This window comes from Chlorocebus sabaeus, chromosome 21 (genome assembly GCF_047675955.1).
Source record: "Chlorocebus sabaeus isolate Y175 chromosome 21, mChlSab1.0.hap1, whole genome shotgun sequence".
Classification (NCBI taxonomy): domain Eukaryota; kingdom Metazoa; phylum Chordata; class Mammalia; order Primates; family Cercopithecidae; genus Chlorocebus; species Chlorocebus sabaeus.
In genome coordinates, this window is record NC_132924.1 from 17,165,572 (window position 1) to 17,190,652 (window position 25,081).

Here is a 25,081-nt window from a genome sequence, read left to right on the forward strand (position 1 = left end):
TGTCTCTACTAAAAATACAAAAAACAGCCGGGCATAGTGGCACATGCTTGTAATCCCAGCTATGTGGGAGGCTGAAGCGGGAGGATCACTTGAACCTGGGAGGCACAGGTTGCAGTGAGCTGAGATCCTGCCACTGCACTCCAGCCTGGGCAACAAAGCGAGACTCCGTCTCAAAAAAAAAAAAAAAAAAAAAAAAAAATTAATTAGGCCAGGCACAGTGGCTCATGCCTGTAATCCCAGCACTTTGTGAGGCCGAGGCAGGTGGATTACATGAGGTCAGGAGTTCGAGACTAGCCTGGTCAACATGGTGAAACCCTGTCTCTACTAAAAATACAAAAATTAGCCTGGTGTGGTGGCGCACGCCTGTAGTCCCAGCTACTCAGGAGGCTGAGGCAGGAGAATTGGTTGAATCCAGGAGGAGAGGTTGTGGTGAGTAAAGATCATGCCACTGCATTCCAGCCTGGGCGACAGAACGAGTCTTTATCTCAAGAAACAACAACAACAAAAAACCCAGTAAAGTACATCTCAATCATTTTTGTCACTGTGAAAAGTTACACTATAGAATTTATACCAAAACCACAGACAGTGGCATTTTTAAGTGGGAAACTAATTCAAATGCTACACTTGAAAGATAAAATTGGGCCAGGCGCAGTGGCTCACCTCTATAATCCCAACACTTCGGGAGGCCGAGGCAGGCGATTCAAAATGAGTTCAAGGCCGGCCTGACCAACACAGTGAAACCCTTTCTCTACTAAAATACAAAAATTAGCCGGGCATGGTGGTGCACATCTGTAATCCTGGCTACTTGATAGAGGCTGAGGCACGAGAATCACTTGAACGTGGAAGGTGGAGGTTGCAGTGAGCTGAGATTGCACCACTGCACTCCAGTCTGGGCGACAGAGTGAGACTCTGTCTCAAAAAACAAAAATAATAATTAAAAAAACCAAACAACAGCACGAAAAAACTGAGGGCAAGAGTTTCTAATTAAGCAAGTCTCTAACTGTTTCTAATTAGGCAAATGAGTGGGCCTCACTGTTGGGCCTCACTGTCTAGACCTTTCCATTGATAATACCCTGGTTCTAGTGTTTTGCAATATACCCCCATATCTACCGTGGCACCTCAACTGATGACCCTTCTTCAAGAGCCAGTGGAGAAAGCCTCCCTATGAGCCCTCCTACCACAAGATGTTGGGTTGCCACTACCTCCCGACCTGACTGGATTCATTCAGGGATATTATAACATGAGATTGGTGCCTCATTCTCCAGGTCTGCAAATTTGCTGTCAAGGAATCTCACTATGGAATGTGAGTGAAGAGACATGTGTATTCAATACGTCTCAACTGGGTGCGGAGGCTCACTGTTGTAATTCTAGCACTCTGAAAGGCCAAGGCAGGAGGGTTGCTTGAGCCCAGGAGTCCGAGATGAGCCTGGGCAACATAATAAGACCTTGTCTCTATTTTTAAAATAAAATAAAATAAAAAAATAAAGCATCTCATGTTGGAACGCTCAACCTTCTTTCCCAAGGGAAATGAGGTCTATAGTATAGTCTGGCACAAATTAAGATGGGCATCTGGGGATTTACCTGGAAACTGGCCCCTAACTTTGACACTTCATTAAAAAGGTATCTCTGGCCGGGCGTGGTGGCTCACACCTGTAATTCCAGCACTCTGGAAGTCCAAGGCAGGTGGACCACCTAGGTTAGGAGTTCGAGACCAGCCTGGCCAATATGGTGAAGCCCATCTCTACTAAAAATACAAAAAATTAGCTGGGCATGGTGGCAGGCGCCTGTAATCCTAGCTACTCAGGAGGCTGAGGCAGAAGAATCACCTGAACCCAGGAGGTGGAGGTTGCAGTGAACTGAGGTCATGCCATTGCACTCCAGCCTGGGCAACAAGAGCGAAATTCCGTCTCAAAAAAAAAGTTATCTCCGTTCAAGCCATCACCTGCACAATTATGGAACATTGAGAAACTGTTCTAAAATTAATTTTAAAAATTGTTAATGAAAATAATCACTAGGCTGGGCATGGTGACTCACTCCTGTAATCCCAGCACTTTGGGAGGTGGAGGCAGGGGGATTGCTTGAGCTCAGAGGAGTTTGAGAACAGCCTGGGCAATGTGGTGAAACTGTCTCTATTTAAATTTTAAAAATTTAATTAGGCTGGGCATGGTGGCTCATGCCTGTAATCCCAGCACTTTGGGAAGCCAAGGCAGGTGGATCACCTGAGGTCAGGAGTTTGAGACCAGCCTGGCCAACACGGTGAAACACGGTCCCTACTAAAAATACAAAAATTAGCTGGACATGGTGATGGGTGCCTGTAATCCCAGCTACTCAGGAGGCTGAGGCAGAAGAATCACTTGAACCTGGGAGGCGGAGGTTGCAGTGAGCCGAGATGGCGCCACTGCACTCCAGCCTGGGCAAAAGAGTGAAATTCCATCTCAAAAAATTAAATAAATAAAATTAATAATAATAGTAATAAAACACTAGTCCTACCATCTCAACAATATTTTTTACTGTATTCATAACAAGTTCTGTCGTGCTACACTTGAAAGATAAAACTGAGGGCAAGAGTGTGTCCATAACATCTGATGGTAAATCCTGACACTCTGGCGCTACTGAGTTCTGTGTCTGTAGAGTCTCTCCTAACTGGCAAGAGTCTACTTGTTAATTATCTTTCCTTATTACTTCAGGGACCAGGAGAATTTCTGAGAAGTGAAGACAGGTGCCCTAAGCCAGAATTTCCCAAACTTTTCAAAAATGGTCATAAAAGGTCAACTCAGTGGAAACTATAGCATATATTCCACTTTATTAAAAAACTCAGAGTGGACAGAATTCCCTGCTTGCACTGCAGACCAAATTGGCCAACCACCCAGGTGCTCAGTTGGCAGAGTGTTTTCAGGGCAGCATCATCAGTGCCCTCTGAGAATGAATGGCTTTGCCAACGGCTCCTGCCCTCCATCGCTGCCCCCTACGTGGAGCTTTTCCAACAAAAGACAGAACAAGCTCTGACGGAAGCACCAAAGGCTATGTTCAAACATGGATATGATCACTGCTCTGAGCCTGTTTCCCCAAGGAGAGGCAGAAACCGTGCCTGCATCCACAGGAAGGGGGGAACGGCGGCTAAGTGGAGATATGGGAAGAATCCTAGCTCTGGGGAAATAGTCATGTGACACTGGACACTACCGCACAATGGTCCCTGACCCGCAGTCTACACACTGGTCAGGTCACCAGGTGGCCACTCAGCCTATCCCCTTCTACTGCCCCATTCCTAAGCTGGCAAACAGTTATTCTGGGTCCCAAACATCCCCCATGTAGAGTCCTCACTTGTTAGTTTGCAAATTCCTGCACTAGATGCTACGCTGCTTCCTTATCATTTGGCTACAGGGCAGTCTTCACCACTAACTCCTGTGTGTTCCTGGTCTTCCTGCTTGACCTCTCAGTTTCTGAATTTATCTTATTACCAGAGAGTTTGACAGCTACTCATCTCAAAAGATTGCTAGTAAGCCCACTTGGAGCATAGTAAAGTCCAGGCACTACTTTAAGGAGTTTATTCAATTTTGAAACCACCTGAGGAGGTTGATACCATCACCCCTGCCTTACAGATGAGGTGACTGAGGCACAGAGAGGTTAAGCAATTAGCCCAAGGTCACACAGCTAGTAATAGTGGGCTGGGATTCCAATCCAGGGAGTGTGGTTCCAGAGTCCAGGCTCCCTGAGGTTCGAATGAGATGACGAGTCTTGAAGTGTTCTACAAATTGTCTAACGAGTCTTGAAGTGTTCTACAAACTGTCTGGCGGTCACATTTGACCTGCTGTTTTCTTGAAAACCAGCATACATCAAGGGTGAGAGTTCGAGACCAATTTTTCTACAGATCCAAATGTTTTAACAAGTTTACATGGTTTCCATTTTTTGTACCTGAAGACTTTATTGCGATTTTTAGGTCACACTATTTCAAATCCACAGGATTAAAATGCACCATCCTCTTGAAATGTAGAAACTACTCCCTGACTCTCTCTCTCGGTGGTTCCAAAGGGTTCCTGGCCAGAGAGGTCAGAAGTCTTCCTTCCTCAAAGGATTTCAGGAAGCTTTAGGGCCACTTCTGTATGTTTTAGTTTCTTGGTTTATAAAGTCCTCTTGTTCTCTCACCCTCACCATGATGTTGTTGCTGAATCTGGAACCACAAACCTCACAGAAATACCTGAGGACACTATTCCAGAGTGAAATACATGGTGAGACCTTGTGATGGCCTGGGAAGAGATTCTTACATTCTGGCCCTGCCTTGGCCACTAATGAGATGGGAAATTAGTGCATATGTTGACAGTGCTTAGGGTTTCTCACCCTTAAAAGACTATGCTGGATTGGGCTCACCTAGGTGTGGCCCCTCTTGATATTAGTCTGAAGCGGGAGAGAGAAGAGCTTTAGAGCTCCCCTGGTTATACTAACGGGCAGAGTTGGGACAGGAGCTGGGACAATGCAGGTTCTGGCAGGAGAGGGAGAGTTGGTCACTTCATCTGCTCCTCTCCTGTTCGAATGTTTTGCTGCTTGTAAAAAACGAGCATTCCAGCTGGGCGCGGTGGCTCATGCCTATAATCTCAGCACTTTGGGAGGCCGAGGTGGGCGGATCGTGAGGTTAGGAGTTCAAGACCAGCCTGGCCAACATGGCGAAACCCCATTTCTACTAAAAATGCAAAAATCAGCTCGGCATGGCGGTGCACACCTGTAGTCCCAGCTACTCAGGAGGCTGAGGCAGGAGAATTGCTTGAACCTGGGAGGCGGAGGTTGCAGTGAGCTGAGATTGTTCCACTGTACTCCAGCCTGGGTGACAGAGCAAGACTCTGTTTCAAAAAAAAAAAAAGAAAAGAAAAGAAAAAGAAAAAAGAAAACGTGCGTTCCACAGCTCCCCTACCCTGCCTAAATGCAGAGGGATGTTTTCCTCTGAAGAGGTGGCTTCCAGGTGCAAGTGCCTGTGCTCTTCATCAGGGAGCAGCAGGTCTACCAGCTGGGGAGTTTGGCCTGCTCTGAGCACCTGAAGGGGACCCCACAGGTCTAGAAGTCTCTGGGGGCAGTGAGCACACGGGGCTGGAGAGGCTCAGGGCAGACAGGATGTGATGGGACTGGGGGTGCCAGCGGGGAGAATCTCTATACTAAGGGGTGAGCAGTAGGGAAGAGGCTCCAAGACCTCCTGGGACACTGCAAAGAGAGGCCCTCTTCTTGGGAGCACAAAGTTGTCACCACGGAATGAAAAAACAGGGTTCAACTCATGCCCAGTCTACAATCTGAACTGACCTTAATAAAATTCAAGAGGATTTCTCTAAACTCCCTTCCTAAATCTGCTAAAGGGCTGGTATAAAAAAAAAAAAAACAATTACAAACCATCAATGCCAATTCCAAAGTCAATGATGTTTCATGACTAATGCCTCATCCCCTAGACATAACTTGGTAATGCCTATAAAGACATTCAGGCACTGCAGAACCTTAGAGACTGTCTGCACTATTCCCCGAAAGTGCCTGTGAGGAGGCTAATTTCGTACCCATCCCAAGAGCAGTATTAGGCAGGTAAGTGATCATCAATTTCATCAGCATGCACAGTGTCTATTGTGAACAACCTGGCCATTTAAAAATTAGTCACATCATAATTTCTTTAGTACAGGTTAGCAGCACAGTGACGTAAAGCAGACTAACTCTGCAAAGCAACTGCAGGTGAGAGCCCAGCCACAACACCTCACTTAATGAGGAGGAGGGGATGTAGGTGGGACTATCTTCTGGCAACCGTGACAAAACCCCAATGTGCTCCATACATGCACCTCCCAAAGGCCCTGACCTCCTGACGCTGTGGGAATGCCTTCCAAAGTTTCCTCAGTGTGATCACCAGCAATTACAAATCAGGAGACCCAAACCGCACAAGTTGCTCTGGAATTCGTCCCCTAAGGGACACAGCCTCTGGTCAAGGGCAGGCCACACCGGGCTTCAGAAAAGGATGGCTGTGTCAGCAGTTCCTGAGCAAGGACTCATGGATATGCCTCACTGAAGGCAGTGCTGCACTGACATTTGAAAACCTGAAGCCAAAAGAGCTATACTCTGAAGTGCTTCTGATCCACCTGCCCCAGGTGGACAAGCTTTTTCCCTGTGCCACAAACCTTTCTGTCCAAAATTTTATTTTCAAATTTTGAGACTTAGACAATCTGGCTGAAAAAGATAAAAATAACTTGCCCAAAACACACTAAGGCTGCAATACTGATAAATTTTAAGTGATCAGAACGAAAGGAAACTTAAGAGCCTTTCCCTCCTGCCTGGACATCCTGGCTACCACAGGTCGTGGCACAGCGAGAGGAGCTCAAGCAACGCAGCTGACTGCTCTCAGACCCTCACCAAGTTTGTCTGTGGATGAGATAATGTCAGCGGGCACGGAGGAGTCCAGATCAGCATCCAAAATCCCCAGGGGGTCCAGCTGTGCTACATGGTGCCCTCGTATCTATGAGTGGGCAACGATGAGAGGGAAGGACACACACAAAAGGACAGAAGAAAAAAAAGAGGGAAGGGGTAAAAAAAAAAAAAAAGTAAAATTACATTAAAATTAGCATTTACAGCTTAATTCTCACCCACGTTTGAAGAAACAGTTACTGGAGCATCATCAAAATTTACACAACTAATTCCGAGAGGATCAAGTTTTGCAATGTGGTGACCCCTGACCTGGAAGCAATAACACAAGTAAGTCATTAAGCAGATTCAGCAAGCTGTGGGGAGGGTTAAAAGAGTCATACGTTATGCAAACCTTTTGCAAAGAGGAACACAGCACCAATAAACCCATACGACAAAATTAGATTTTAAAAGTCTTGGAATAACTTATTTTAAAAGCAATACTGTGCACAAACATACTTTTATAAAAAAGAGATAAACTCAGGTTACGACAAACTTAGGAGTCTGAAACGATCCTTTCTTGGGATCATTATACAGTTTCCATGGATAAACAGAAATGAGATGTGCTGAACAATTCTTACTCCAATGTGAAGCCTGCCTCAGCTCAGAATATAAACATTTCCCTAAGGTGCTGGGTACAGTGGCACATGCCTGTAGTTCCAGCTACTTGGGAGGCTGAGGTAGGAGGATCTCTTGAGCCTAGGAGTTTGAGGCCAACCTGGGCAATGCAGTGAGACCCTATCTCAATTTAAAATAAATAAATCAAATTTAAAGAAAAATTTTCCTAAGGAGGAAAATGAAGGCTTAAGTGTTGGCCTTTATTGGGAAGGAGTGCAGTTAAGAGGTCATCTTACTAACAGGTTTGCCTTTACTATATATCCCCGTGAGGAGTGAGGGTTCTGGTCCTGCTGCTGCTGAGTAGGTCAGCACATAGTAGTCAGAACAAAAAAACCCTGCTACACCACAGACTTAAAGCATCTGATTTGAACTATTTAAAAACCAAAAGGAGAAAGAAAATCCCTTCCAACTTAAGATTCTTTCACTATTTCTTGCTAGCAATTTGAGAAGGGAACAGCTGCTGGTAAGTCACTGCAAGATCAGACTGAAGCTGTTACTGAGGCCAACTGTGTGCAGGCAGTGATAAAGAAACAACACTGGGCCTCCTCCTTATGCAAATATCCACGTGGATAGCACTTTAAAGCATTATGGCATTTACAAAACTCCATGCATCTCCATTCTAAGGCAGAATACACTTGCCCCAGGGAAGACAGCCTTAGTTGCCAGGCCATGGCATGAAGGGCCAGAGACCCAGGACCTCCCCCATGTTGCCCTATTACAATACCTGCACTGCTGCCCTGCTGGCACAGGAAATGGCCCACGCCACCAGAAACCAAAGCATGAGAGAGAAAAGACAGCCCAGGCACATGAGTCCCCTTGTTGCCACCAAAGCAGTTACATAAGAACAGGTGGCAGGGTCCTGGACGCCCATGGGAGCTTCCAGAAGGGAAGCACCAGGCTCACTTGTCTCCACCTGTCCTCCTTAGAACTATCACAGATGAAGTCTTAAGATCTGAACTCTGGGCTCTCCCCACGTATCAGGTGGACATCCTAGAAAAACTTTGTCATTGTGCTCTGGGAAAGGACAGGGAGGAAAAGCCTTGTCCTGCTCAACACTTGCCTAATGAGACTGGCCACTAACTGCAATGCTTTTGGAGAGTTCCCCTGCCCCTCATCACTCTCTGTAGGCTCAGCTGTACCCTCAACTGCCTCTCCCTGCTTCCATATCCTCCAACTCTACAGATTTTCTTCTCTTATAGTATTCAGTTGTTAGCAACTGGGAAGGGGGCATCAACTACCCAACAGCATCACCCCTCCCAGCCACGGCTCACGGGCGGATAGGCAGCACTTCTCCTTGATGCCCGGGTACTGACTTGATTTCCCTGCCCACAAATATTTCTTGCCAAGTAAGGAAAAGAAATAAGGAGCCCTTTATGGGGCAGGCATTAGTGGTGCCAGAAGATTTGCTCAAATAGGGCTAGCCTGGTTCCTTTTCTCTCATGTATTTATTTTTTAGCCTCCCAAAGCAGGGAGAAAGCACCTAGTATTTGAGGAGGTATAAGTAAAACGACAACATACACTCAGAAAGGTCAATAGGGCCCATGAGGCATGACCTAAGGAACACTGCACCCTTTCCCGTGGGGAGAGTCAGCACCCACCTTACCTGATATGCCCTGATGAGCGACTGCACCGCCAGGTGGTCCTCCACGAGCTTGTCCACGTTGGGCTGTGCTTCCACCAGGGACTGTGCATGGGCCACAGCAGCCAGGGAACCTCGGCTCAGGGGAAGGGGACTCTGGTAGGCAGTGCCCGGTGGGGCTCCAGCATTCGTGTTGCGAAAAAAAATGTCCCATGACTAAAGACAAAGAAGGTACAGGGTTACCTCACTGCTCCCCTAAGTCCAGGATGCATCTGTGGCCACAGACAACTGCTCTCTGCAGGCAAGGCAAGTCTACCACAGGCTGGCTGAGCTTGCTTCCTCCTGTTCTGGACAGTGGGGTCTCTGTCTGTTCCCAAATGGTGGGTTTCTCTCAGCATTCAGGCCTCCTGCTTTCCACTCCTTTGGTCTTCGGGATGTACTTTCTGACCCCCATAGCTATAACACAGATGCCCTGTGGCCGCCTTCCATTAACACACATACCCCAAAGGCCCAATGCCAAACAGCTCTCCTCAGCTCCCATACACTGGGCCTGGGGACAGACTCAGGAAGTAGGTCAACAGAGACACTTACTGTCTCAGCCTTCTCCCCAGGACCCAGCCCTTGGGAGGTGATCTCTTGACATTCTGTCTATAGGTGTGCAAACCCTACCGGTTCTTCTGTGGGGTGCCAGATGCTCACACCCCATCAAGCGCCTCCCTCAAGACCCTAGGGGCTCAGCACAGCCTGTGAAGAGCCCAGGGTCACCTTGCTCATGTCCTTTCACTTCCCTGGACACAAAGCAGAATCTGATCCTTTGTAAGAGGCAGCATTGACCGCACAGAGAAATAATCTCATTGCTACTGCAGGGGGCACTCAGGAGCTCAGAGCTCAAGGTGTGGGGTCACAGATGGAAATTCAAATCTGATCTCTGTGTTGGTGACAAAAATTCAAATTCAAGAGGTAAGCTCTTAGTGAGTTACCTTTCTGTGTTGTTTTCTCATCTATGAGGAGAGAAAGATATACATTCTTCATAGGTATGCTGTAAAGACTACCCTAGTTAAAGGCATTAGCACGCAGTCTAATACTTCACAAGTACTTCACAAAAGTCAGGTGTTAGTATCAGTTTGAATTTCCTTAGAAAAACTATAATTCACTTATATTCCTACTATTTTTGGCTAGTTCACGTCTGAATTATTTGATTTACAATCTGCAGAGATACCGTGAACTGTAATAGTTTATTCACCTCATACAAAGATGCAAGTTTTTAAAATATTTAAGAGATCAGACATACCAAGACTTCACAAAAGTTCATTGCAAAAAGAAAAGAAAAGCACGATTAAACACCAGCTTATTTTATTTTATTTTAATTTTTTTTTTGAGATGAAGTCTCGCTCTGTTGCCCAGGCTGGAGTGTGGTGGCATGATCTCAGCTCACTGCAACCTCCACCTCCTGGGTTCAAGTGATTCTCCTGCCTCAGCCTCCTGAGTAGCGGGGATAACAGGTGCATGCCACCAGGCTTGGCTAATTTTTGTATTTTTAGTAGAGACGGGGTTTTGTTGACCAGGCTGGTCTCAAACTCTCGACCTCAAGTGATCCACTAGCCCTGGCCTCCCAAAGTGTTGGGATTACAGGCGTGAGCCACCGCGCCTGGCAAAACACCAGTTTAAAAAAAATAAAAACATTGTTTTTCTTTCCTGCAATACATTTTCTAGCCTCTAAAATTCTTCCATCAATAAACTCTAATAAGACTGTCTTGAAAAACTTGGAGAGGCAAAGGCAAAACTTTATGAGATCTTTGCATTCTCCTTCTAACAAGATGCCACCCAGATGTGTTCCTTGTCTGGGATATGGGTGGATATCAAATGGTTCTGTCTGGGTCTAGAGATAAGAAGGTAGAGATGGCTACAGAATCCAGTATGCTGGTCCTTAAGGTCTTCTGGTTTTTTCAGACAGGTTCTTTTATAATGCTGGCTAGGGCATAGATATACATCACTCAGATGGTCCTACTACCAAGAGCACTGCTATATACTGCTGCCAGACACAAACTAGAAAACACACAATGATAACGCACAGGCCTGGACCAACTGCCTCATGAAGGGGAGTCTGGTCTCTCAGTGAAATCTGTTTTTGAAGGGAGTTTTGTGAAATACTTTTTTTTTTTCCTTTCCTTTTTCTTTCTTGTAGAATCTTTAAAACATTCTATAATAAGCATTTTTTTTTGGCATTCAGAAAAAATAATTTAAAGAAAACCACCACCAGAGATGTAACTGCACAGTATTGTGAATATACCAAAAACCACTGTAGCTGGGTGCAGTGGCGTGCACCTGTAGTCTCAGGCACTTGGGAAGCAGAATCAGGAGGATCACTTAAGTCTAGGAATTCCAGGCTGGCCTGGTCAATACAGCAAGATCCCATCTGTTAAAAACAAAGCAATACTCCACTGAATGGTACACATAAAAATGACTTTTTTTTTTTTTTTTTTTTTTTTAAAAGAAACAGGTTCTTGCTCTGTTGCCCAGGCTGGTCTTAAACTCCCAGCCTCAAGTAATCCTCCTGACTCAGTCTCTCAAAGTGATGGGAATCCAGTTGTGAGTCACCAGGATCAGGCCAAATAATGACATTTATGTTACGCGAATTACATTTAAATTTTTTTTTTTTTTTGAGACAGAGTCCAGCTCTGTTACCCAGGCTGGAGTGCAGTGGTGTAATCTCGGCTCACTGAAACCTCCGCCTCCCAGGTTCAAGCGATTCTTCTGCCTCAGCCTCCCGAGTAGCTGGGATTATAGGCGTTCGCCACTATGCCCATCTAATTTTTGTATTTTAGTAGAGACGGGGTTTCACTGTGTTGGCCAGGCTGGTCTCAAACTCCTGACCTCGTGATCCACCCGCCTCGGCCTCCCAAAGTGCTGGGATTACATGCGTGAGCCACTGCACCCAGCCTTTAAAATGTTTTTACAAATCAAACTATTTGAGGTTTTACTGTTTTAACCTTTCTGGTGAATTTCTGTTGTATTGGCTGATGTAGAAGTGAGATGTGGGGTTCTCTTCTGGCACCTCCCACAAAACCTATTATAGAAGCATCTTATACAAATGTAACCCAACAATCAGGAACATGAAAAAAGGCTGCAAACTTTCCTTTTCTTTCTTTTTTATTTTTTGAGACAGGGTCTGGCTCTGCTGCTCAGGCTGGAGTGGCATGATCTCGGTTCACTGTAACCCCCACCTCCAGGACTCAAGTGATTCTCCTGCTTCGCCTCCTGAGTAGCTGGGACCACGGGCATGCACCACCACGCACGGTTAATTTTTTTATTAAATATTTTTTGTGGAGATGAGGTTTCACCATGTTGCCCAGGCTGTTCTTGAACTCCTGAGCTCAAGTGATCTGCCCGTCTCAGCCTCCCAAAGTGCTAGGTTTATAGGCATGAGCCACCACGCTGGGCCTAAACTTTCTTTTTCAACAGATGCTATCAAAATGTTTGCTAAAGTAACCCAGAGTTTGGAATCTCCAAAGAGATTCTCTAAATCTTCCTCCATTAAATTGGTTCTCACAAAAACTTAGTGTTCTCCAACATGAGAAAAGGCAGTATTTCCACCAGAGAAAAAAACTGACTTACTCTTACGACATAAAACAGAGGATGTCTCAGCATCAACTCCCTAGGCAAAGTAAAGGCTACCTCCCACTCAGTCCATGACTGGTTCTGTCAAGGACACAGGGATCTAAAAGGTGGCTGTGCACAAACACACTGGACACCCTCAGGTACTTCTGACTTCACGGAGCTTTTCCAGCAGGGCAGAGAGCTCCCTACATTCTAGAAGCAGAGATGACTGGGGACCACACGCATTGGACATCCATCCTCATTGTGAAAACAGGGATGACCAATGACTGCACTTCTTGGCCTCTACCCAGGCCTCCAATAACTGAGGACCTGACCTAAAAGGAGAAGCCCCTCGAATACAGCAAGTAACTGGGCGGGAGTTCAGTCTGGCTGTATCCCAATCCTGCACAGCAAGAACCAACAGCAAGCTGCCACTGTCATGTAAAACCTAATCAGGCCGGGCGCAGGGTAATCCTGTAATTCCAGCACTTTGGGAGGCCAAGGTGGGCGGGTCACCTGAGGTCAGGAGTTTGAGACCAGCCTGGCCAACATGGTGAAACTCCGTCTCTATTAAAAATACAAAAATTAGCTGGGTGTGGTGGCGCAGGCCAGCAGTCCCAGCTACTTGGGAGGCTGGGGCATAAGAATCGCTTGAACCTGGGGGGCAGAGGTTGCAGTGAGCTGAGATTGCACCATGGTATTCCAGCCTGGGCAACAAAGCGAGACCCTGTTTCCAAAAAAAAGAAAAAAGAAAAAAAAGAGAAAAAGGCCAGGTGGGGTGGTTCACGCTTGTAATCCCAACACTTTGGGAGGCCGAGGCGGATGGATCACGAGGTTAGGAGATCGAGACCATCCTGGCCAACATGATGAAACCCTGTCTCTACTAAAAATACAAAAATTAGCTGGGCATGGTGATGCGTGCCTGTAATCCCAGCTACTCGGGAGGCTGAGGCAGGACAATCACTTGAACCAGGGAGTCGGATGTTACAGTGAGCTGAGATCACGCCACCGTACTCCAGCTTGGTGACAGAGTGAGACTCCATCCAAAAAAAAAAAAAAAAAAACCTACAAAAAACATAGTCCAAAGTTTTCTTTAACCCAAACTTGCTCCAGTGTTAGAATGTCTATCCTCACACCATGTGACCCGCACCCCAAGTCTAGCTGTGGACACTTACTTAGTTCCCTGGGGCCACAACAAGGTTCACAGATAGGGCATGATCCTCAACCCCAGTAAGTACAAGAGAGCAGCACAACCCAAACTTTATTAAACCCTTAAAACATACTGTCTTTCTTCTACTTCATAAAACCCATTAAGTGTCCAGAAACACAGGGCAAAGTCACCCAAGTCACCCAAGAGCAAGACCTTGGATCAAGAGTCTCTCCAGCTGTACAAACAGCCTCCTTTATCCTAGGGGACAATATCCACTTTTGAATCCAGAGCCAAAAGTCATAGCAAAATCACAAGTTTACTTCTTTTCAATAAAAATTAGCTTTGAATAACAATTAAAACAGTAAAAAATTAAAAAAAAAATAATAGCAGCAGTGATAGGTATAGCTAACTTTTACTGAGGCTCTCTGTGGGCTTTTCTAACTTACTTGGAACAACTGGAATGTCAATCATATTCCCACTGGCAGAACTTATACACAGCAGTCACCACGCAGGGTATTAATAAGGTTAAGTGAGCAACAGCAGAGCAACACTTATATAAAGACCTCTGGTCACTCTAGTAATAGTGCCTCTTATCCTAGCTTAACCTTGTCAAAGAGAGCTGGGAGCTCCTGGGCTCAACAATAAAATGAAAGGAATTTCCACAAGGTCAGCTGTCTGGTCCTGAGAGCACAAAGGCTGCAGGACTCCTTCCAGCCTAGGCCCTGGAAAGAGGGCGATCATGATCATCGGGCCTCCTCTCTCTGACCTTCTTTTGTGCTTGGAATAAAACTCCAGGTGATTTTCAATTGGCTGAGGACAACTGCACAGACGGAAATTCAGCGCATGCTGGAGGCGGTCAGAAAAAAACTGGTTCATACCGGTACTGCTGAGCTGCTGGGAATCCCCGGGAAGGAAAATGCTGGGAATGCAACTTCTGCAGCCTTTCCCTTATTCATCTTACACCATGCGTCCCATTCACTCTCCGGTCGGCTCAGTTCCCACACCACTGGGGGAGCACCCTGCCCCACCTTCAGACAAAGAGCCCATTCTGTCTCCAGGACTGGGTGAGCCTGCACACCCAACAACAGCAAGCCCTCTTTGCACCAAGACCTGGAGGTATACTGAAAGGTTTTTGAATTTGAGTGATAGAATGTTTTGTATCGAGTGTAGTGACTGCATACATTTGGCAAAACCTACTGCACTAAACACTTAAGTGAATTTTAATGTATGTAAGTTAAACCTGAAAAAGGTTTATTTATTCAAAAAGGCTTTGAAAATGAAGGTCATTTTTTGGCCTACGGGCTTCACCTCCCAACAGATGTGGCAGCAGGAAGCCAGACCTGCCCAAGTACCAGAGCTCCCAGCCACCCAATGGCCCCACCCCTCCCTGTATGAGTCACCAGTGGGGCCACTTCCTTCCTGGCAGGGGGCCAGATGCCACAGTCCATCCCCCACTCTCTTTCCACCTCCCTGTTGTCCTGCAACCCTGCATCTCTCCAACATCTTCCACTCCCCAAGGAGGTACCTCTTCTCCAGCTCAAACTACCTACCCCTGCCTCATCCTCTGAACACCTGAATCTGGATCTGCCTTCCATGACCCCTGGCTTTAGGTTCCAGGGGACCTGCAGAGCCCTCCCTGTCCACCTGCTCCCATGCCCCGGCACCATGCTCCTTCCTTCCCCCAGGCCTGGCAGCTACCCTCCTTTCCATGGGATGTTTGTCCTCTCCCTTCACATGGTCGCTTAGCTTTGTCACTATCTGGGAGAGGGTTTCCCCTTCTGATACTCCCAGCCCTTACTGTATACTCATCTCAACCTGAGATCTCTCCCCTGCTGTCTGTCCCCATCCCGGGGCATAAATCGAGACTAGGCTGAGTCATGGACCAGCCAGCGCAAAGGGAAGCCCCTTCGAAATGAAGAGAAAGCTTCTGGAAGTGAGAGCCAAAGCATGTCCCATCTAATTCCCATGGAGCATGAAGAGACACCTGGAAGGAATAGAAGCCCACTCACTGGAAGGTGGCACCTGGTGGCTGATGGCTCACTGAGAACCTGAGCTGAGTCAGGCAACCTCAGCTCTCTTAACTAAGTGAGAAAAATAAGCCTGTTGGTTTAAGTTGCCTAAGCTGCATTTTCCCTTTCTTCCAGCCAAATTTATTCCTAATTATCCCTTGCTGTTGCCTGGATATCCCGGAACTGCAGTCTGATGTGGGCAGGGGCAGTGACTTCTACTTCTAGAAACATTCCAAGTGACAAAGCAGAAGTGAAAAGGAGAAAGCACAGTAATGGGGAAAATCAGACTTAAGAATACACAATCTAATAGCCTGCTACCATCAAAAACACTGAAGACAAGTTTCCTATAACAGAAATAGTTTTTCACTCATGAGAAATGGAGGCAGTCAGACTTTGGCTTCTTTATGAAGTAAGTGTGGTATTTGGGTCTTACTTTAGTACTTAGCTCAGGGTGGTGACATGGACTTCTGAGTCACAGTGATGTACGCGGGTGTGCCCAGCTCCACACCCAAGTTGCAACCCATCACTAGTGTTATTCACCTCTCCAATCTCTTAATTGGTTTCTGTTGCACAACTAATAACGTAAGGAAAATATCTGTCCCCTTGCCTTGCCTCAAATATACAGTCACAGACAGTTAATTCTCTGGCCATTCAATGACAATGTCACTGATAAGGGAAAAAATGTTAAAATGTTAAGGTAAGTGGGCAAGGCTATAAATGACATTCAAGGGGCAGGAAGCTGCCAGAAAAGGTGAGGCAGAAGGAGTGAGGGGTCCTGGACCAGGGGAGTGGTGAAGGAAAGTACTCACTTCCAGAAGGCCAACTTCTGAGCCCTACAAGGGGCTATGGAATTCTGATGAAGTTCTTACCACACATAAATATTTTCCTAAGAGTGTCAGATGTGTGAAGGATGTACCATGTCAAAAAATGAATACCTTTTTCTTTTTTGAGATACAGTCTGGCTCTATTGCCCAGGCTGGAGTGCAGTGGTGTGATCTTGGCTCACTGCAACCACCCCCCAACCCCCATTCCAGTTTCAAGTGATTCTCCTGCCTCAGCCTCCCCAGTAGCTGGGATTACAGGCGTGAGGCACCATGCTGGGCCCATGAATGCCATTATTTCTAAAAATCCAGTAATTCTCATTCAATTCAACAAATATCTATTAACTATATGTGGCATACTATAAGATTTGTGAACAGGAAGATGACTAAAATGAGCTTCTTACTCTCAACAAGAATAAGAAAAACCAGTAAACGTGTAAATTCAAAGAATGGATCCAAGTGCTGAGAAACGAAGAGTAAGACAAGTGGGGTGGGAGAGGAAAGCAAGACTGCTCTGAGGAGGGGTCCATGGTCTGAGCCCTAAAGGCAGGGTAAGGCCTGAGGAGACTGAGGAGGAGAGAGAAGACATTTGGCCAAAGAGAACAGACAGCAGGAGCATCTGGCCAGTGCCCGTCCACCACGTGCTGAGACTCATGGTACTGCCACATGCAGGGTATACAGATGGTTAAGAAACCAGGCTGGGCCGGGCGTGGTGGCTCACGCCTGTAATCCCAGCACTTTGGGAGGCCGAGGCAGGTGGATCACGAGGTCAGGAGATCGAGACCATGCTGGCTAACACGGTGAAACTCTGTCTCTACTAAAAATACAAAAAATTAGACGGGCGTGGTGGCGGCGCCTGTAGTCCCAGCTATTCAGGAGGCTGAGGCAGGAGAATGGCGTGAACCCGGGAGGCGGAGCTTGCAGTAAGCCAAGATCGCGTCACTGTACTCCAGATTGGGAGACACAGCGAGACTCTGTCTCCAAAAAAAAAAAGAAAAAAAAAAAAAAAAAAAAAAAGAAACCAGGCTGGGCAGGTGAGCTGGAACCAGGCTGCAGGTGAGTGAAAAAGAACATGGGAGATTAAGGAGAAAACCACTAACCACCCCCAAGAGGAGCAAGCACCTGACCAGGGTAGTGGCTGACCTTTGCCACCAAATGGCATTGGAGGGAGGGGTGGTTCGCAGGCAGGGAGCTTGTGTGCCCCTCCACCCCACCCACCACCAACTTCCCATGAGTGAGTTTGATCATCAACTTGTTGCTGAGATGACTTAAACATGATAGATTTCAGCAGTAAATAATTTTTACATTCTGGATGAAATGAAACCAGACCTCCTATTTAATCTTAGGTAACTAAAGGCACTTAGCTGTAATAAATGAAGCTCTGTTTTCCAAGTCAAAAGTCACTGCTACCCAAGCTCCCACAAACTCAGAATTCTATTCAACCACAATGTACTTTCCTCACAGTGACCAGTGCTCTTTCTTCAAAGGAAGCTCTTGAAAGGCTGGAAACACCTCAACGCTCTCTGCATGTGGCAGCTGCTCATTCAACCTTTACCAAATTAAATTCCGATGGTATTCAGCCTCCTTTCTGGGGGAACAGCCTGACAAGTACAAGGTTCCACCCTGGGAGAGTCTGAGTCCAAGGTTGCCCCTCACTGTGCAGAGGTGCTGACCTCAGCAGGTGCCACTCTGCTAACCAAGGAGCACTTGTCTGTTCCCACACATTAGCAGCTACACGCAGCAGACTCTGCCCTTCCTGAGTCAGCAGTTGGGAGTCTCAACGGCCAAGCTCCCGGTAAATCCTTGGTTGTGAGGTTTCCAATAGGTAGGGCTTCCTATTTCTGAGGGTGGCAAATATACCATCTGACATCCCTTCCTCCAGCAGTAGTCGACACCCATCGTCATGCAGGACAGTGCTCTACAGCCCCCAGTGCCCACTCATAGACCAGCAGGACTGACTGTGGCCACCTCCTGGGTCCCCAGGCCCTAGGTCTGCCTCCCATGGGCTGCATGAGGATTTGGGAAGTTGCTTCAGTTCTCTGGCCTGTTTTCTTGTCCGTAAGTCTCAAACACAGGCTATTTAAGACCATGGCCCTGCATGTGCACAGCTTTTTAAAATTTATAAAGTCCGGCCGGGTGTGGTGGCTCATGCCTGTAATCCCAGCACTCTGGGAGGCCGAGGCGGGAGGATCACGAGGTCAGGAGACTGAGACCATCCTGGCCAACATGGTGAAACCCCGTCTCTACTAGAAATACAAAAATTAGCTGGACGTGGTGGCGCGTGCCTGTAATCCCAGTTACTCAGGAGGCTAAGGCAGGAGAATAGCTTGAATCAGGGAGTCGGAGGTTGCAGTGGGCCGAGATCGCGCCACTGCACTCCAGCGAGACTCCGTCTCAAAAAAAAAAAAAATTTTTATAAAGTCCTTGCATATATACTTGCATTTGTTCAAGAAGCTGATGAGGAACATGAGGAGAGTGTTACAACTTAGCCCAAGCTCTATGACTATGGGTGGCTCTGGACTGATGAGACCACTTCCTCTCATCTATCCATAGCCCCTACAGACGCCACTCCTACAGCTGCCCTCCCTACTCCACCTCGGCCACAGAACAAGTCCTGCCCACACACACAGCTAACCTTGGTCACCACGTTACTGCCACCTTGTCTAAATAATGCGGGGCGCAGGTGGGGCAGGCTCTGGTCTCCTTGCTGCATGGAGCCACACCCAGGCTCAAAGGCCATCACTTAGCTGATAAGTTGATGAGGCCCAGCGCTATCCACACCACCTCACTTACTAAGTTCTGACACTAACTATGCTTTTTAATTGCTATAAATATGAACTACAGGGCACCACGTAACCAAGGAACACGGGCGTATGGCTCTCCTTTCAGCTCATTCTAATCCAGCCAAACTGATAAAAAGTCAGCTGCTGGGCACCATGTGACCAGCCTGCCTGGAGTTCACCCGGCGCTGCTGTAAGGGGCAGGCCTCCCATCCTGGCCTCAGTGTATAGACCAACAACTCATTCCTTTCCTGCACACAAGACAGGGCAGGCCTGCATGACCTCTGCCACTCCTTCCAATGCTGCCCAGGAAATGGCCCTAAATGTGTGGGCCAGAGCCTTTCCTGAATAAGATTTAAAACCCGTATGTGTGACTGCCCTGAACGTCCAAACAGGGTACTCCCTATTGGGGAGACCTGCGGATGGAATGCCCACCTCCGAGCCTTCAGCAAATGATTTCTGCTGTTGGGCTAGGCACAAGTCTCCAAAGAAAATGTGCAGATGGTAGAGCTGGACTCTGCACTTTCCATCAGTGCAGGCCTTGCTCAGACCTTGCCTAGGCCAGAGTACCACCTACCACCATACTGCCTATGAAGCAAAAACAAGGTAAGGCACTGCAGTCCAGGCCTGCTGACCTGCCACTACAGACTGTTGATACTGAAGCCAGTTAAGAATGGGCTTCTATTTAGGTATTCTTCAATTAAGGAAACCACATGCTCCATTATAGCAATGCTTAGTCATTAAAGGTGACAGAATATTTCTAAACAATCTCTCTTATCTTCTCTCTGTACAGTTGTGTAAATAAAACATCAATAAACTGCCAAGATTAGCAAAGAACAGCTCCTACAGCTCTGCCGTATGGAATCTACTGATATCAGAATGATATTTGCTGGGACTCTGCACTAGATTAAAGGTGGCTGCTCTATCAGGGTCATTATGAAAAGGGCTGTGGAGGGCTGTCCAGTGGCCACGCCTTCTCCTCTCCCCAGACGGATGTCCCTAAGGGCTGTCTGTGACTTGCTCTAACCAAGGTAATGGGGTGGCCAGTAGCTGTGTATGGTCTGGACCTAGGCCTCAAAGGCCCCACAGCCTTTCCTTTCCCTGTCTGGAGCTACTCTGGGACTTTTTGTGCAGGAATTGCTCTGGTCTACTGGAGGATGGCAGGGCCCAGTGAACAGCCAGCACAAACTGCCAGACACATCAGAGGCCTTCATAACTTCTAGCCTGGTGTGAGCCTCAGCTCCAAGGGAGCTGGCAGTGGGAGGAGTGGGGAAACCTAGCCAACCCACAGAGTCATGAGACATGCTACACTGGTGCCAAGTTTTGGGGTGGTTTGTTATACAAACATTCATGGAAACCAGACTTTTCACTGCATGAAAAGATGATACCCAAGATACTGTGATCACTTTCTCACAGTCTTTCTGACATCCCTCAGGAAATGAGAACACTTAAAACTACCCAGATCTGCACACAATGGCACGTTATCAACTCTCAGAATTGCAACTCTCAAGGGAGGTGGGGAAGACTCACAGTCTGGGGTCACCTGTGGTCATCTGGTTGAGGCCTGCCTCATTTGTCCTCAATAATTATGCAACCCTATTTGGGGGAACCCCTGTTCAGCTATGCAAAGCACCTGCTACAGGGTTTCAGACTGAATACCACGTGAGTGACCACTCAAAGAGAGGGTTCTAAAAGCTATCTCCTCACCTCACGATCCATTCATGGACGTGAAGAGATATGAGAATCCCAAAGCCCTCAAACCTCCCTCCAAGGGAGTCTTGGATGGGGAGGGGAGCCAGAGAACAGTAACCTAGAGACTAAACATATTATTTTTTAATAACATGACTTCATCTGAAAAACTAGCACTAACCTTTTAGTAATTTCTCACTGCCACCCAGCTTCAGACTGTGCGGGGAAGCTGAGCTGCCTCTGACTTACAAAGTATGGCTCTTTCATTTCCTCAAAGGCAAGCACCTGTGGACACCTGTGCTACAGAACGGAACTCACTGGAACAATTTGCTCCTTTTCACTCTTGGAGTCTACTTTCCCATTAAGGTTTTTTTTTTTTTTTTTTTTTTTTTTTTTTTTGACACGGAGTCTCGCTCTGTCACCCAGGCTGGAGTGCTCAATCTTTGCTCACTACAAGCTATGCCTCCCGGGTTCACGCCATTTTCCTGCCTCAGCCTCCCAAGTAGCTGGGACTACAGGCGTGCGTCACCACGCCTGGCTATTTTTTGTATTTTTAGTAGAGACGGGGTTTCACCGTCTTAGCCAGGATGGTCTCAATCTCCTGACCTCGTGATCTGCCTGCCTTGGCCTCCCAAAATGCTGGGATTACAGGCGTGAGCCACCGTGCCTGGCCCCATTAGGGTATTTTTGATCTCTCCCCCCTTTCCTTTAATTTCTGACATTAAATAAAAAAAATTTTTTTTTTTGCTTTAAGTACAGTACAAAAGGATAATCATTAAAAACATCCACCAGGCAGATCATGAGGTCAGAAGATTGAGACCATCCTGGCTAACATAGCAAAACGCCGTCTCTACTAAAAATACAAAAAATTAGTCAGGCGTGGTGGCACACTCCTGTGGTCCCAGCTACTTGGGAGGCTGAGGCAGGATAATCACTTGAACCTGGGAGGTGGAGGTTGCAGTGAGCCAAGATCGTGCCATTGCACTCTAGCCTGGGCGACAGAGTGAGATTCTGTCTCAAAAAAACAAAAAGACATCCACCAGGCACAGTGGCTCACGCTTTTAATCCCAGCACTTTGGGAGGCCAAGGCAGGAGGACAGCTTGAAGCCAGGAGTTTGAGATCAGCCTGGGCAAAAAACCAAGACCGTCTCTACAAAAAAGTTAAAATATTAGTCAGGCATGGTGGTGTGCACCTGTAGTCTCAGCTATTCAGGAAGCTGAGGCGTGGAGGAGTGGTGGGGGAGTGGATCACTTGAGCCCAGAAGTTTGAGGCTGCTATTATGGTGCCACTGCACTCCAGTATGGGTAATGGAGACCCTATCTCAAAAAGAAAAGCCCCAAAAGATGCAGTGATCCTCATGTGGAGTAGCCTCTCCTCCCACCAGCCTCAGTGACCTCGTATGCCTGCTGTCCTGGTCTCAGTCCCTCTGGCTCTTGGGGATCCCAACTCCTCCTGCACCACATCCTCAAACTTGCTCTCCTTCTACCTGCTGAGGGGTCCACGCTCCCACAGCACATAACAAAATCAACAAACACCTCTTGGTTTGATCTTGGAACCTCTCCATTTACTTCATAACCCAAACTTTTGCTCTTTTCTTGCTGCATCTGGCTCCTGGCCCTGAAGTCTGCGTCCATCACCCTGCTGAGTGACTGTGAGCCCCTGTTGGGCTCCCTCACAGCACAGCATAATGTACTTCCCTTCAGAAGCTCAGTAGGTTCTATTAGAATTTTAACTGTTTTTTATTTTTTTTATTTTTTTCATTTTTAAGGGCCGGCGGGGAGAGAGAGAGAGACAAAGGAAAGAGAGAAGGGGGTGGCGGAGTGGGGGGACAGAGAGAGAAGAGAGAGGTAGAATTTTAACCATTGTTCAAACTTATTTAATCATCCTGCTAGGATGACAGGACAAGACTGCTTTTCCTCTTGCAGCCGCCACTCAGCACAGTCTTCGAGCACAGCTGTCATAAGCTGCAAACTACCACACAAGAGAGGGTGCTGCTTCATGCTTCCTGTTGTTTCAAAGAGGTTATAATTTTATCACCCTAAATAAACCATAAATGCAAACTGCTTAAGAGTGAAATACTGTGCTAAAGTTGGAGAAGGCGCACTCAGTCAGTTTAGCTGATTTAACATAAAAAGCCACAAGTGCTGAGATTGCTCTTAACACGTGAAGTTAAAGATTAGCAAGTGGCGGGGGGAGGGTGGGAGAAGAATGAGGGTTGAAAAATTACCTATTGGGTACAATGTTCATTATCTGGGTGACGGGTATACTAGAAGCCCAATTCCCACCATTACTTAACCTACCCATGTTACAAACCCACACATGTACCTCCTGAATCTTCAAAAACAAAAAATCATCAAGGGGTAACTTCGAAGCTCGTCGCCGAAACCCCATTTACGTAGACCATGCAGTTTAGGTATACAGTCAGCCCTCCATATCTGTGGGTTCTGCATCCATGGATTCAAGCAAACGTGGATTGAAAACAGTTGGAAAAAAACTGTACTGAACATGTACACTTTTTTTTCCTGTTATTATTCTCTAAATCAGGGATCCCCAACCCCCGGACCATGGACCAGTACTAGTCAGTGGCCTGTTTGGAACACAGCAGGAAGTGAGCAGCAAGGGAGCATTACCACCTGACCTCCGCCTCCTGTCACATCAGCGGGGGCATTAGATTCTCACAGGAGAGCCAACAGGATTGTGAGCTGCGCATGCAAGGGATCTAGGTTCACTCCCTATGAGAATCTAACTAATGCTTGATGATGTGAGGTGGAACAGTTTCACTGCGAAGCCATCCTCCCCTGATCCCTCAGTCCATGGAAAAACTGTCTTCCACGAAACTGGTCCCTAGTGCCAAGAGTTGGGGACTGCTGCCACAACAATGAAATATAACAACTATTTGCACAGCATTTACCTTATAATACAAGTAATCTAGAGATGATTTAAAGTATACAGGAGAACGTGCATAGTTTATATTTCATTTTATAGAAGGGACATGAGCATCCTTGGATTTTAGTATCCTCAGTGTGCCCTGGAACCAATTCCCCACAGATACCGAGGAATGACTACATGTATTTCTGATAAGTCATTCATAAATCAATTACATAAAAGATTAAAATACTCAAAATGTATTCCAACCACCCAACTGGCATTGCCTAAAATGCCTTGTGAATTACTCCCAGAAATAAATAACTTGAGTGGCACCAAAGTGTTCTGCAGATTTTTCAACACAGCTGTTCCTTGTCACGTGAACACATCAGTTCTCCTTATGAGCACGTCACACTTCCACATACCCACTGTGGGAAGCCCCTTCACCGCACATGCAGCAGCTAGGAGGGTAACTTGGAGCAGGGCTCCTGCCAAGGGAGGAGCCCCAAGCCAGGACAGAACTGTGGGTACCACAGTCCTAGTTTTCAAAGTGAGGCCAAGGCAGTTTCAACACTGCAGAGTTGAAAAGGCCGATATCACCCCATAATGGGACAGTGTGTGTATCTGTGCTTGTCCTCCACTTAGTTTCACTCATAGAAAATACCAGTACTGTGTTTCATAAGCATGGAAGGAGGAAACAGAACGGTGTCGACAGATGAGCAGCGAGGCCAGACTCAGCAGCGGGCCAATAGCCTGCACCTGTAATCTGAACACATAGAGCCCCTCCCTCCTGCGGCGACCACATATACACACTTCAGGAGCTGATATGTGAAAAGTACAAAAAGAAAAAACCATCAAGAAATGGGTATCAGGCATGGAGGCTCACGCCCATAATCCCAGCACCTTGGGTGGCCCGGGCGGGCGGATCACTTGAGGTCGGGAGTTTAAGACTAGCTTGGCCAACGTGGTAAAACCCCGTCTTTACTAAAAACACAAAAATCAGCCAGGCGTGATGGCGCACGTCTGTAATTCCAGCTAGCTGGGAGACTGAGGTACGAGAATTGCTTGAACTCAGGAAGCGGAGGTTGCAGTGAGCCAAGATCACACCACTGCACTCCAGACTGGGCGAGACTCGTCTCAAAAAAAAGAAAAAAGAAATGGGCATCAGTTAACAAGAACAGGGAGGCAGGCTTTAGGGAGGTGGGCAGGGCAGAGGAAGGCACAGAGCAAAGGAAGAGCCCGGAGGTACAAAGCAAGCTGTGGGAAAGCCAAATGGCTAGGAGGGCCTAGAAGAAAAGCAGGGCCAACGATGGCACCCTCAAGGCAGCTGCTGAAGGCACTGTTGGGAGAAGAACAGGCCCCAGCTCCTTTTACTCCCTCAGGACCTAATCCTGGCTCTTCCTCAGCAGGGCCAGAACCTGGCAGATGCATTACAAGGAACTTGACATCATGCTACAGCTGTAAGTGGGCACCTGTCCCTACAAAACAAAATGAGACCAACATCCAGACTCACGGGGGCTTGGCAGTTCTCAATTATCTGTTTGTCTTAAACATTATT

At 47.1% G+C, this 25,081-nt stretch overlaps 1 protein-coding gene across 3 annotated transcripts in view; it reads right to left on the minus strand.

Annotated features, from left to right (window-relative positions):
• Nucleotides 1-25,081, minus strand: part of OGDH (oxoglutarate dehydrogenase) — a 94,339-nt gene that overhangs the window by 48,728 nt on the left and 20,530 nt on the right. For 2 of the 3 annotated variants that reach the window (XM_007981434.3, XM_007981432.3), the window contains exons 3-4: nt 8,636-8,827; nt 6,597-6,687 (exon numbers count right to left, since the gene is read on the minus strand). In XM_007981434.3, the coding sequence (XP_007979625.1) occupies nt 6,597-6,687; nt 8,636-8,827 (283 nt within the window). Of the gene's footprint in view, nt 1-6,366; nt 6,470-6,596; nt 6,688-8,635; nt 8,828-25,081 lie in introns of all 3 variants that reach the window. The other variant, XM_007981433.3, reaches the window with a different exon arrangement.